Here is a 14228-nt window from a genome sequence, read left to right on the forward strand (position 1 = left end):
ACGTTTTGTACTTTAAAATTAACAAGCACACATATTTTACATATTCATTTATTTAAACTTACCTATTGATGTCGGGAGGATTAAAGATCTTGGAGCCACTACAGTAGGAAATCTGAGGTGATAGGACATGGAATCATTGAAAATGACACCCACAAAGTTTTCTGGGTCCTGAAGACTAGCCTCTTCCATTTCTGCCTCACTCAGAAATTCTTTTGCATCTTCTGCTGCAAAATAGCAAAGTTACTTGATTACTTTTTTGCAGGAAGCTGCCTAATACAGAGTCAAACCACTGGGTCCATCTAGTTCAGAGATCTCTGTGCTGGCTTCGACCAATTCCAGCTACAAAAGCTACTACTGCTAAAGGTACCAGGGGAGCGACAGAAACTCTTACTGTTGAAGGTGACAGAGATCCACCTTGCCATGAGTCCAGAAAGACATGCTGCTCAGAATCCCCAGAGACTATCAGGGAGATAGGCTGTTTTTGTTGGGGTAAATATTTAATTCAAGAGGTGCGGGGTTTTTTTATACTGTTATTGGGACTGTTTTTGTATTTTATTGTTTCTTAGACGTTTTATGAATTATAATTTTTAGTATATTACCTAGTGACGTGTTTTAATTAGCTTATTGTTTGACTGTTTACATTTTGTTGTATTTTGTAACTTAGTAAATTATGCATATTTTTATATTTTTAGCTGCCTTGAGTGTGGCTTCCTATGGAAAGACAGCACATAAATAAATGATGATTATACTGATGAATTCAGGATTTCAAGCAGGAATCTCTCTTGCACCTACCTGAAGATGTTGAGAATTGCACCCAGGGCTGTCTGTATCAAAGGAGATACTCTGTCATTAAGCTAAGGCCCTCCCCCAATGAGAGCTGTAATTCAACATCTGGAGGGCCACAGGTTCCCCATCCCTGCTGTAGATGAGCACGGCTTTCTTTTATTTCCAAAATAGGAGGATTTTTTTCCATTTTCCTTTGTGGCTCAATTCTGTTCATTAGTCATGTACTGTGCACTTTATGCTAGATATGGTGCAAGTATCACCCACTGAAGCACTGCCAAATCTGGCAATATCATCGCAGAGCCCGTATCTTTCACACAGAAGCAACCTACAGAGAGGGTCAACTCTATTCTGCTTATGGAGGGTGAGGTGGGAAGAGTGTGAATACATATATAGTGAGCTGGGCCAAGAAAATATTGCTAGTGCCCCATAGATCAGATCAATAGCTGACAGCAAGAGCCACAACCTTTTCCTGCTCTAAAAGCATTCTTAAAAATGTTAACATTTGAAAATATTATGCAAATTGTGTCACAAACCTATACCCAAATTCTTTCAAGTATCCAGCAATACGCCTAATACAACCTAAGGCTCTAATAATTAAAATATCAAGAATGGATAAGACAAAAAGTATCATAGAAAGTTCTCACAGCTCATGAATTGATACTAAAAATATATAAACGCAGTACAAATAATAAATAAACAAATTGTTTTAAAATGCCAAAATGACAACTGTGAAACTGAGCTTTAAAAGCACACCACTGTATTTTCTAGTAGTAGTAAAGGAAGTGAATATTTGGCTACATAATTATGTTTAGGTTTTAAAAAGCATTATATCCTTTTTGTTACTTTCTATGTTTAGTATGAGAAAAACATGCAACAAACTGAAGCGGTTTCAACTTTTAGTATCTCTGCAATAAGACACATACTTTCCCCAGTAAATTCAAGAAGAAGGAAAACCACACCAGACAAATTGATGAAAGACAGTGCAGAATGACAACTCACTGTACCTTCTGGGCAGTATTCTGAAGTCACTTTATGCATGATTGTTCTTGTCATATTAGTCACTGGTGTGTAGCCAATAATAAACTCAGAGATGCTGGAGCAACTCGTAGAATCAAGATTACAATCTGGAACTTCATCATGCCTTTTGTTAGGCTGAATCATGCTTATTATTATTAGCAAACCTAAAAAGGTAAGTGGAATCAGGACTTCCTGTATATAGGGAACAAACAAGTTAAATGGTAAAAGAAGAAACGAAACAAGAGAGCCACAGTTGCATTTATGCACACAGGCCCAATGAAGACAACCAGCTTAGGTACACATAACGGAGGGGAGGGGCAGCAGCATTTACTACAAAACGTAAAGATGAATGAGATATATGTAACAAAATGTACATACTGCTCAACAGTAAAACCTCAGAGTGGTTCGCAATTCTGCATCATGTGATATGAATAGTTTAAAAACATATTAGCAACTCTTAGAATTGAAAGAAAAAGAGATTGATGTTTTTATGATATATGGTTTATTTACACACATATATAAACTGAGCCTATGATGTTCACAGCATTAACACCCCAAAAGTGTCTTGTTTCTCCCTTATCCGCAGCTCTGTCTTTGTCTCCCTTAGCCAAAGCCTTGGATTCAAACAGAAATCGAACATTTCCTACTCTTTCTCCAGCATGCTGCTTTATTTCAAGGTCATATCACTCCAAAACTATATTCCAAACTCTGGCTTTGTCTGTTGAGGGAAGAGGCCCCACCCATTTGCCATCTCTCACTGAACCCCTTAACGGCTCACCACCCAGGCTATCACTTCACCAGGAGGCTAGTTTATCTGTTCGCAGAATAAGAAGCCTTGATTTAATTTAACACTCTCTGGATCCAGGGATTGGAGTGGTCTGGCACACAGCTTAGCACTCCAAACTCATAACAGCACATAAAAAAATCAACTCACCTGAACACTAGCCTTTTTAGTCCTCCATTTAACTAGACAGTTCTTGTATAAAAGAGCTCTGGTCTGTCGCCACACTCCTATTTGTCTTGGAGGATCCAGAGACATTTTTTATGTGTAGCCTGAAAAGCAAAGCAATACATGAGTGCCTTTGCACTTTTAAAAGTGCACTTTAAATTAATTTGCACCTTTAAAAATGCTCAACAATAGTTAAAACAACCAACTCTTACATACTCTTAAAGTTAATATTGGGTCTTTCTGGTTGCTCACTCACAAGTTCTATTTTATCCCTCATTTAAATGGCCATAAACATTTACCATATCCTCATTTAGGAATGAGTCACATTGAAGTAGTCCCCCCATTAAGTCAGTTTAAAAGCTGTTCTAGGACTTGTTTGATGTTAACCACCACCATTATAATCCCATCACAGATCAAATGGAGTCTTATCTCTTTTCAACAGGCACAGCTATTTTCAAACTGTTCCTTGGTGCTTTAAGAAAGCTAAATTCTTTCTCTTGACTCACTCATCACCCAAACACATAGACCCTCACAGTTCTGGTCCTGTGCGTAGAACAAGCCCTCACAGACCCAATCTAGTTCACCCTGCATATGGAGCAAGTAGGAAAGCTAACGTGGTATAGTGGTTAGTGTGCTGTATAAGGATTAGGGAGATTCAAGTTCGGCACAATGTTCACTAGCTGACCTTGGAACAGTCACTTTCTCACATACTAAGTCATCTCACAGAGCTGGTGTAAGGAAAATAAGGGAGGAGAACATATAGCCTTGAGCTACTTAGAGGAAATATGGAATATAAAATATATTCAACAATAAGTAACACTTATGAAAACACTATTGAGGAGGTTTTGAACTTCATTGCCTTACCTTAGTTTTTCTTCCTAGAGTGCACAATTCATCTGTGTCTGAGGTGCCACAACTGTCAATCCCTCTCCTGCACTGTGAACATTCACCACATATTTATAGGGTAGTAATCTGGAATTTTTCTAATAGGCAGGCAAGTCACCATACAATCAACATACCTATCACAAGTTCATATGGATTATCCACATAAGCCCCCTCTCCCAAAGGTTTGGTGACAGCGTTGCAAGTAATTCTAAATAAGGAATCTCTTAAGGTATTCTGAAAACTAATAGCTATCAACCATCTGAACAGATTTCCTCACACTTGAAAGAATCAGATATTGCAAGATTCTGAACTTCACCAAGCAATGACTGGCCCACAACAGTGAACTAATTCTAAAGGGCTCCTTCACTAGAGTAGTTCTACCTCAATCCACATAAGGCACCAAACACATCAAGTGCATGACCTGATCCATGTATCTGTTCTCTCTATATAACAGGACAGTCCAAAGGTTGCCATGGTGTCTATGAAATCCTGAGTCACTCCTTGTATAATAAGGCCTCATGTGGATTATTGCAGCCCCCACTCAGACCAACAGCCCAGAAATCTCCAACATGGTAAAACTGAGACCACCACAGAGATGGTTAGAACCTCAGCGTCTCCTCACAGCCCAACACTGATGGGTAAAAAAACAGAAAAGAAAAAGGAATTACTATGAAATACAGCTGTTTTGCCTGACCCTAGCCATCTATTCACCTGTGATGCTTTGCGGATAATGCAGCTGGACATCTCCAGGACAGAATAAGACACAGTGTCACACCAGCTAGGTTTCTGTAGCACATGCCAGATCGATCCCTTCATCCAGGATTAAATCCAGGAGAACTTTCCTCTTATATAGCTTGGCACAATCTCCTTCTCCCCACCTCAGGCTAATAAACATACCTCCCTTACTTGCCCAGAATTAGCAACAGATCTTTTCCGCAAAATCCTTCCCATGAGACAAAAAAGAAGAACTTTCTACCTTCTTCATGGCCAAAAAAAAAAATCCCTTTCACCTGAACAGTTTCCACCTTACATCTGTCTGTCAACAGCACCTACTTAAATGAGTTCCTTGGACAGCAGCCTTTCAGAACAGCCAGGTGTTAAATGCTTAATTAAAAAGTAATGCTTTCCAATTCAAAAGTATTAACCAACCTGTGGAGACTGAAAACAATCTGCTAGGGAGAGAAACGTGCAGGATCCCTGTGTCTCAGCTCTTCTGGGATCCCAAAGTCAAGACATCAGAATCCTGACCCTATATGACGTCTGGCACAAGCCACACCCGTGGTTGTGAAAGTCTTGAGATGGACAAGCAAGAACAGGAGTCAGCAGGAGGCCGTTAAAAGACCCCAGGAAGAAAGAAGCACAGCCAAGGTGTTCCCACTGGCCCTCAGCCACACTTCAGCTCATCATCGCCTTGCCGTCTCCTGGTTGGCATTTCGGTCTCTAATGTAGCATCGTGCCAATCACGTCCTCCTCCTCACTGCAGTCCGGGAATGGAAGATGACAATTAATAGAAAGCAGCAGCAAGCAGCCTCCAAGGAGCCAGACCAGGCGGTGGCAGCGGAGGCAGCTTAATGGGCTGGTGGCTCTGTTGTCGGACCTAAATGGCAGCCCAGAGAGGAGAGGATTCAAGCAGCAGCAGCAGCAGGCAATCCTAAAACCCAAGGAGGCAGGCAGGTACTGGAGCAGAGGAGCAATGAAAAGGAGGGGATAATGGGGATAAGAGAAACAGCGCCCGTTTCCTCGCTGGCCTTCATCCCAACCTAAGCTCTCTTTTTTTCCTATTCACTGTGTCTCCAAGCGACGCCTGACTGAGTCGATTTGAGGGATGCATTAGGGCGCTGGCTCCATGCCCGAAAAGGCAACCCATGCACCAGCCTCTGCGACGCCTTTCAAAGCACAAAGGTCGGTTCCTTGCCCCTCAAGCCAAGGGCAACAAGGCATCTGGAGAAGGTGCAGCAGCTGCTGCTGCTGTGGTGGGACAGCCCCCCAGCCCCATGGGCGTATCCAAGGGGGAGGGAGCTGCTTCCCTTAAATCAATACAAATCTGAGGACCCGTCCCCCCCAAAAATCCTGGCTACGCCCATGCGTCCCCCCTCCAAAAAACACAAAAGCCCCTCCTCCCTTTTATCACCAGAGTGGCTGGGGTCACCAAGTCAGATGGGCGGGGTACAACAATTTTAATTATTGTTATTATTATTACCCCACACTAACGTATCCTGCCTTCCCTCGCTTGCTTTCCCCTCATGGATGCTTTAGCTGAGAACCCTTTGCTTTGCAAACGGGGTTGGGCTAGATGATCCCTCGGGGTGCCCCCTTCCAACTCGACCCTTCCAGCATCCCTCCCTTTCGCCTCACCGCAGCGTCGCTCCTCCTCACGGCGGTTTCCTTCCCGTGCCACCGCTCCCGGCCTGCGCGCGCAGCTGCTGCCTCCGGGTGGGAAGAAGGCCTTTGCGTCAGGCCGCAGGCTCCCGGCCGAGCAGCGAGCGGCGGCGGCGGCGTCTCTCCAGTCCCCGAGCGGCGGAAGGGAGGGAGGGGAACGCGGGAGCGACAGCTACTTCCCGCCGGCGCCCGGCGCCGCCCTTCTTCACTCACCTGCGCCTTTGGTGAGGGGACCAGGGAGCCGAACTCACCTGTCCTTGGGGCGGCGGCGGCGGGGGGGGGGGGGGAGCCTTAGCTGCACTAAGTCGTCGGTAGAGCCGCCAAATCAGAGGCAAAGACCGGCCAGCATCTTTCCTCGCTTTGCCGTCTTCGTCTCTCTGTGTGTACTGCGGCCAATAAGCAAATTAACCATGGGCCGTAGCCAAGGGCTATTCAATTAACTGAGGTTCTCAATCAACTGAGGTTCTGCCCTCCCCGCTCCAATGTGTGTGCAATGTGTGTGCAAATTAACCAAGGGGTACTTAATTAACTTGACTTTCTGCCTTCACCCAGCAGAAGCATGTCCCGCCCGTTAATGTCATTTTCTTGTTGTTAATGTTATTTTTGTTATTTTTACCCGTGATTTCCCAGAAACCTCGGCTGTCCCCCCCCCCCAACAAAAATCCCGGCTACGCCCATGAAATTAACTTCGAGGATTCATTTGATTTATTCCAGATCCTCCCTATTTTCCAGGGACACCCCTGATTTAGAGAAGCCGTCCCAGCTTCTGATTTGATTCCGAAATGTCCCACTTTTCCTTAAGAAGTCCTATTTTCACTGGAGAAATGTCAGAGGGTATGGTCGGATGTTCCTATTTTCATTGGAGAAATGTCGGAGGGTATGGAGTTATTTGACCCCCCCCCCCAAGCCATTTGAAGGCAATCCTGTATAGGTGTTTTTTTTTAATGTTTACTGTATTATATTTTTTAAATACGTTGGAAGTAACCCAGAGTGGCTGGGGCAACCCAGTAAGATGTGTGGGGTATAAATATTAAAATTATCATTATGGAATCGGATGCCCCTATTTTCAACTGAGAAGTGTTGGAGGGCATGTTACTCTGAAGCAAGGTTCCTTAGGATACAGCCTCTTTGCCTTAAACAAGAGGTGCAGGAGGGAGGGCGAGGGGAACTGATAACTGATTACTGATAACGAGAAGAAAATTTAGATTCGCAATTTATGTAAAGTGGGTTCTTGCGTTCAGGAGGAGTACTGTAGTCCCAAATGTGTAGAGTTAAATAAAAGTCATCAGGTAACTGTGTTTGGAGGTTTGAGGCAATATTATTATGCTCCGTGCATGCAGCTTTGAACAGCAAGTCCTGCGTTGTTTGGCATTGCTTCTGAAAAGACCCCTGGCAGTTTCAAAAATGATTTGACACAGCATTCAAGGGCAGGGGCACAACGGCTCAAAAAACACAATACCAAATGCATCTCAAGACATTTGGAACTAGACAGACAAAAATAAACAAGTACGTAAGAGTCTGCTGTATCTAGCCATTGGCCCAACAATCCAGCATTTCATTCTCAGTGTGACCAACCAGGCATCTACGGGAAGCAGAAAAGTGGTACTTCACACAGTGCATCCTCAAACTATGAACTTTGCTTCCATAACATGACACGTTGGAACACCAACTCAGATGGCTTTAAAAATGGATGAGGATCCTGTCCATGATTATACCTTATGAAGGCCAAATTACCTTAGCTCTATTTCTCCAATAACTTAGCTATACATATTATTAGTTATGATGGCTATATTAACACTAAAACCCAGCCAGATGTTGTTGTTGTTTAGTTGTGTCCGACTCTTCGTGACCCCATGGACCAGAGCACGCCAGGCACTCCTGTCTTCCACTGCCTCCCACATGCTGGTACTTCATGCTGGTAGCTTCGAGAACACTGTCCAACCATCTCATCCTCTGTCATCCCCTTCTCCTTGTGCCCTCAACCTTTCCCAACATCAGGGTCTTTTCCAGGGAGTCTTCTTTTCTCATGAGATGGCCAAAGTATTTTTACTATATTACTTCTGAATACCGAGTTCCTAACAAATCACCAGCAGTGAAGTGCTCTTAGGCTTCTGGGCTTCCCATTGGCATCTGGCTGGTCATTGTGAGAACAAACTACTGAATTATATAGACATTTGGTCTGACCCAGCTTCTGATTTCCCCATAAAGCAGTCAGCAGTATGATTTACTGACCATTTTAATATTATTGATTACATAATTCAAACACTTCAGTCATGGCAGGAAGGCCAGATACAAAAAGTGCTTTAAGACAGACAAGGTTCCAGTAGCAGTGAGCTGCTGATAGTTTTGAGAGTTTTGCAAACACACGTAACAACAAATGCTTTAATGCTAGCAGAAGCAAAGTCCCCTGCCCCTCCAGAGAAGGGAGCAGGAGGATGGAAGACAGCTATGGGTCAGTGTGGCTGGGGTCACTCAGTTCTGTGACCTGGCTACCCTATCACTTGCAGTCTCTGCTCGCAGCCATATTAGCTCATCCCTGGTTGGTCTATGGATGGGGCAACCAAGGCAGACCAGAGGGGAGACTTCTTTCTGGACCACTTAGACTTAGAGCCTAGAGGGAGCCAATATGAGGTGAACACCCAGTGTGGAGTTTTACCTTCTAAGTGCCAGCTGGGTGCTTTGTTTTCTTTTACACCACCTTGTATTTTCAGTTCTCTTTTCTATCAAAACTGTCTTGGGGTGCAGGCATAGGGCAGGGACCATATTTGGGGAAAACCCTTCAGACACCTGTCAGTTCCTCTCTTGAGATGGCATGAGGTTTGTGAGGGTAAGCAGCCAGAGCTGTTTAAACTGTCTGCTCTTGTCTGATGCCATTCCTTCCTGTGTCCCTCAGCAGGAAAGCTGGGGGCATCCAGCGCCAGCAAACAGGCTGTCGGTAACACTGGAATGTATATGTATGAGAGCAGATTTATGGAAGCTGTAAGCATTCAAGTGCAGCTTGTTATACCCAAGTCCTGTGTTAGTCCTCATCTTCAGTTTCCTCCTACTCTGCTTCCAGCTGCTGGCACTAAAGTGCTTCAGCGCTGTTAGCATTATAATTCAAATAAATTATTCAAATCTTTAAATTGTAACAGCATGCCCACCGGAATATCCACCGTGGGTACTTAGTCACCCATTAGCATCCATCAAGATTAAGGAACTACATCCGAAATGTGCACACAGTCCTCTTCTTGCACTCAACATTTTTGCACTACTCATTGCTGAATCAGTGCCATCTAAATCGCCTCTACACTCTCTTTCATCTTTGGGAACCCCCCACCCTCCCCAAGACCAACTCTCTCAAACCAACTCCCACTTAAAAGCTTTTCTTTGTCAGATAATTCATTTGCAGCTCACTGTTCATGTAGTAAGAAGTCCTGGAAATCGATTTTGTTTCCTTTGTACAATTTTTCTTCCCCTAATCTGTTCTATCCTTATAGGTGTCTCCATAGGAATTGGCAAAGGAGTGTCCACTCGCCCCCTGCTTACTTGCCAGGGGCACAGGTCCCCAATAAAGGAGAAAGCCTGGTGTGGAAGAAGAAATGTAGTTGATTTACGTGAGACACTAAGCTGGGGTTAGTTAAAGCTCATTTTCCAACTTGCAAATAGCCCTTTAAGGAAGACATCTTTGCTTTAGAATAGGCAACGCCTGCCCTTCAACTTATTTCTCTCCCCTCAAATCTGACTTTCCCCTTTCACATCCCTAACATTAGAACAGCTGTTCATACCTCTGCAGGCCAAGTAATTTGCACTCTGGTCTTCACCTCCTTGCTACCAATTTCAAGTTAAAGATAACCGTAGAGAACCAAAGCTACGTATCTAGTGCAGTGGAAGATTAAACCAGTTCTTTAAAGCCCCCAAAGTCTCATTTAAGAGAGTCTTGCTCAGAAACATGTTTTTGCTTACATACCTCTTTTGTAAATTTGGGAGTGACGAAGCTTTCCTAAGGCTGCATACAGACCATACTTTTGAAGCATGTTTAAAGCACCCCCACAATTATAGTACTTGACATCAAAATGCCCGCCTGCATTTTCCCCCATTCAATCCAGATTTTTACCCCTTCTGGGGGAAATCTGCCTGGTTAAAATACCAACCAGCCAGCAACAACCTGTTTGTGGTATCTCAACCATCCTTTTAAAGTACGGGGCCCCCTAAAACAATAGCAGCATAACTTTGACTTGTGTAAAAAACCCTTCTCCCAATTTTCTTCAAACAGGAAGGCATGACAAATCCTGCGAGCGAAAATTGTGCTTGAGAAACAGCCTTCCAACATCAAAAATAACATGATTTTATAGGAACAAGATTTTGGAGGATCATTTGTCATATATACACATATTTTTCCACATCTTAGTTTAGCGTTTCTTCTGTGCATTTAGCAAAGTCAGAATCGAAGTAGCAATAGCAAGAGTCTCTAGAACCTAATGGAAAAATTGACTTTTTGTAAGAGTACATGCTGAAGCAACAGTAAGTCTGCTAGAATCCGGCATTTAACTTTCATACTATAGTGCTTAGTCAAAGGTTAACATTCTTTAATTAAGTACAGATATTTTAGGCCTTTGCATGGAATTCAGCTTACACTAGGGGTGTGCTAATGTGATCTCCTCTTTATCATTTTTGAAGAATTCTCTTTATATCCCAATAATAAATTGATTACATTCAAGTATGGCTATACGAAACATAGATCTTTATTACTTCCCAGTGATACTGGAGCTGCTTCGTTATGTTTTTCCATAGTTATCATCATCAACATCACAATAAATACAAGGTTGTGGTGTGCGTGGCTACAATTTCACTGTCAAGGAAAGACCTTGAAAACTGAACACAGAAAAGTTTGCCTGCAAAAAGTGGTAGATCTTAATGTGTTGAAACTCTCAACAGAAATAACCACAATGATGCAACAATTCAACATGCTATAGGCTATTAAGGAATGTACAAATAGATTTAGCTATTTGGTTTTCACAATCTGCATTTGTAAACGTGAAAGAAACCTATTTAAATGTACTTGTGCATGCAGTATAGGCTTCTGTGCAACTTGCAACAGTGACACAATTTAGACTTACCATTCAAAACAAACAATTTATATACCTGGCAGCCTTATACTACACTTTATGTACATGTATTTGGATTTTGTTGACTAATATGTGGTTGTTCAGAGTGGTTTATAATGTAATCCTACACAGCCTTAAAGTGCAATATATTTCTGGGACTTGACCCAATAAATCTCTCTTCTAAACTAGTGAAATGCTGATTATGCCCAACTGACCTGCAGTGCTATAAGATCATGTGGCTGGTATTTAGCCCATACAACACAAAAGGAAAGGGGCTTGGAGATGGGGGCTAGTGCATAAAATGCACCAGTCATTAATTCTGATGCAAAACTTGCTTTAAAAAAGCATTAAAATTTGCAAACTGACAATGTAGATTCTAACTCAAATAGTGCATAGCTTCATTTAAATGGGTTTGGATGTGGCAGTACTGGGGCCCTGTACTGACAGAGAGGGTCTAAGCTGTCAGAAAGGTGTCTCCTTGGCCATGGAGAGGGCAGAAGACATGATTGCTGGTAATTGACCTAGTGAAAAGCACACGGATGGGGTGCTTTTGGTGAAGAATGGGCGTGGTTAGGGACAGACACAGTTCCACATAGACCAGACCCTATAGCTGCTGGCCACACCCTCACAACCTGGCAAATCCCACCTAAAGGTCTGGTGGAAGGGAAACCCAGAAAGACACAATCGAATGTGTCAAAACCAGACCTCCCAGTTTGCCCTCCCTCCCTCATCCATGTGGCAGAACCAGACAGCCAACCACTGCAGTACATTGGATACAAACCTGTGACGTGTCAAACCCTACTCAGAATGTCAGAACAGGTAAAAGTGCATGAGGCTATGCTTCTGGCTGTGGACTTGGAACTTGGGGGGGGGGGGTTCTGGTGAAAGGGCATTTTGCACAGAACATAAACAGAAGGCACTTTGTTCAAAGCCTGCCTCTACAGCTCATGGGGCAAAGCTAACACTACTCTTGGGCTTCCATCCCAACCAGGCTTTTTAGCAGCAGCTCTACAGATAACAGGACCCAGCAGGAAATGCCACTAAAAAATGATAACCGGGTTGGAGAGGACTTCACACAGCCACCCTGCCCAGCAAAGCTAGTCCAGAAAAAGGGAGCATGTCTTTGTAGCAAACGACAGAGCCCCCTGCAACAAAGGAGCCAGCCCACCCATGGACGACCACATGCCCCATTTTATGTTTTTATTGCTGTAAACCGCTTTGATATATATTTTTGTGATACAAATGTAAATAAAATAAACTTCTGCTACTCCGCTCAGGTTGCAGATGTAAGAGCCAACATGCACACATGTCATTCTAGGGGGATCCCCAACAAGGTGCACAGAGATATTTTGTTCGACTGTGTAGCTGGTTCCATCGTAGCAATAAAAGGCTTTAAAAAAAATGATCTGCCTGTTGTCGTGTGTTTCGGTGGTGTGAGTGCTGCGTTTAGGGACCTGAAGTGGAAATGACAAGGTGTTGATTGTGTGACTGTGTAGCTGGTTCCATCGTAACAATAAAGGGCTTAAAAAAATGATCTGCCTGTTGTCGTGTGTTTCGGTGGTGTGAGTGCTGCGTTTAGGGACCTGAAGTGGAAATGACAAGGTGTTGATTTCCACCCAGCTGCAGCACTGCTGGTGCTAAGTGTATTTACAGTATCACAGTGAGTGTGAGTGTCATGTGTTGTCTGGTCATGTGTGTACTGGGTGGATCAGCCTTTGCTGCTGGGAACTCTGTCTGAATTTGCTGCTGTGGGTGGGGTTATCATGGACGTGTCCTTGTGCCTTCTGATGCTCTTGTTCCCCTTTTCTCAGCCATCATACAATGGGGACTGTATGAAATGGGAGTCTGTGATGCCAGAACTGCCAATGTTCCTGTCCCCGGGCAGACTTCCTTACTTTGGGTTGCACAGTACGATCAACTTGAGCACTTAACATACAAAGAAAATTCCAATATGAATTTCGCCAGAAGTTTGAAGAAGATTAAATAAATGCTAAGTATTCTATTTTGTGGTTTATTACAAGTTGAGGTGTACCTGAGCTTTGACCCACCTGAATAATACCTGCTAGTCTAGGGAACTGCTTTCTCTTATGATTTAGCTTACATAAAAATGTGTGCAAACTGACAGGAGTTACCAGGTTGAACCGGAACCATGTCAGTATGGTCTTTAGCAAAAATCTCCTCTGAAAAATATCCATATAAACCGATTACTATACTGTAGACTGCTCAGTGGTGTCGCAAAATGTTCTCCCTACAACTTCCTCCCTCTTCAGAGGTGGTTCTTGAAATCAAGCTTCATGAACTGCATCACATTTAAATGCCTTGTAATCATAAATTTTAAAAATCTGTAGTTGTCTTCTGCTAAAGAGGATACCACATACTTGTACTGACTGATGCAATTTGGTATATGAAATTCTAGAGTAGAAAGCATATATTGCACCCAAAAAATTAAATTCTAATCTGCCCTCTTTCTGCCATGGCTACAAAACATTTCACATAAAAAGAGCAAGTCATAGATAAAAGACATTTATAATGTTGATGTATGTAAGGCAAAGAAGGTGAATAGGCTCCATTTTGCATTTTTAGGTGAAATCAGTGTTATTTATACTTATAATTGTTTGGGAATATGTTTCCGATTCACTGTGCTCATACACATTCCAAGAGAAGGAAACAAAGACGGGGGGAAAAAACAGTCCTTTAAAAAAAAGTTGAAGAATGAAACAGGTAAAATTCTACAACGCGGACCAGATCAGAAAACCACTCTCTCCTGCGCTCGTTCCCACCAAAGTGTGCTGTTTAGTGTTCCAAAACCACTGTCTTCCTCCTCTTGCTCTTTTGCAAGTTCCACAAATACCTAAAACAAGTAAGAGCTTCATGAATATGTTAAATTACAACCACAATGCATGTGAGAATTTTGCAGGCAAAATGGTAGCCCAAGTTAATAGAGAGTTTGAAATCTCCACAAGCAGTAAACCAAGACTAAAACTTTGGTTGCAAACCACAAGTTTGCGTTTAGATGTATCACTAAGCCAAAGAATGACTTAGCTTTAGTTAGTAGAGAAGAAGCAGGAGTGTTGCAGCAACAATATTTGCTCCCAGAACCCAAACATTTGCACATTTGTGCTAAG

At 43.0% G+C, this 14228-nt stretch overlaps 2 protein-coding genes and 2 long non-coding RNA genes across 17 annotated transcripts in view; 2 read left to right on the forward strand and 2 right to left on the reverse strand.

Moving 5' to 3' along the window:
• LOC308470838 (cholesterol transporter ABCA5-like) overlaps positions 1-6132 on the reverse strand; it is a 59913-nt gene extending 53781 nt beyond the window's left edge. For 3 of the 9 annotated variants that reach the window (XM_080994359.1, XM_080994352.1, XM_080994360.1), the window contains exons 1-6: positions 5838-5986; positions 4787-5114; positions 3617-3688; positions 2738-2856; positions 1791-1995; positions 63-224 (exon numbers count right to left, since the gene is read on the reverse strand). In XM_080994359.1, coding sequence (XP_080850485.1) covers positions 63-224; positions 1791-1995; positions 2738-2842 — 472 coding nt within the window. In that variant the 5' untranslated portion in view covers positions 2843-2856; positions 3617-3688; positions 4787-5114; positions 5838-5986. The other 6 variants (XM_080994356.1, XM_080994355.1, XM_080994353.1 and 3 more) reach the window with 6 other exon arrangements.
• LOC308471224 lies at positions 1882-4606 on the forward strand. Its single transcript, XR_013982813.1, has 2 exons — positions 1882-1975; positions 4092-4606. It is a non-coding gene; the product is annotated as an uncharacterized lncRNA (long non-coding RNA).
• A 30-nt stretch (positions 6133-6162) lies between the features above and the next one.
• Positions 6163-10715, forward strand: LOC308471206. The gene is made up of 2 exons (XR_013982790.1): positions 6163-6240; positions 9496-10715. It is a non-coding gene; the product is annotated as an uncharacterized lncRNA (long non-coding RNA).
• A 1-nt stretch (position 10716) lies between these two features.
• The window catches only part of ABCA5 (ATP binding cassette subfamily A member 5), a 59125-nt gene continuing 55613 nt past the window's right edge, over positions 10717-14228 (reverse strand). For all 6 annotated transcript variants that reach the window (XM_080994346.1, XM_080994348.1, XM_080994347.1 and 3 more), the window contains one exon: positions 10717-13954. In XM_080994346.1, the coding sequence (XP_080850472.1) occupies positions 13850-13954 (105 nt within the window). In that variant the 3' untranslated portion in view covers positions 10717-13849. The remainder of the gene's footprint in view (positions 13955-14228) is intronic.

The sequence above is a fragment of the Podarcis pityusensis genome (assembly GCF_964106645.2).
Source record: "Podarcis pityusensis genome assembly, chromosome: 2".
Lineage (NCBI taxonomy): Eukaryota > Metazoa > Chordata > Lepidosauria > Squamata > Lacertidae > Podarcis > Podarcis pityusensis.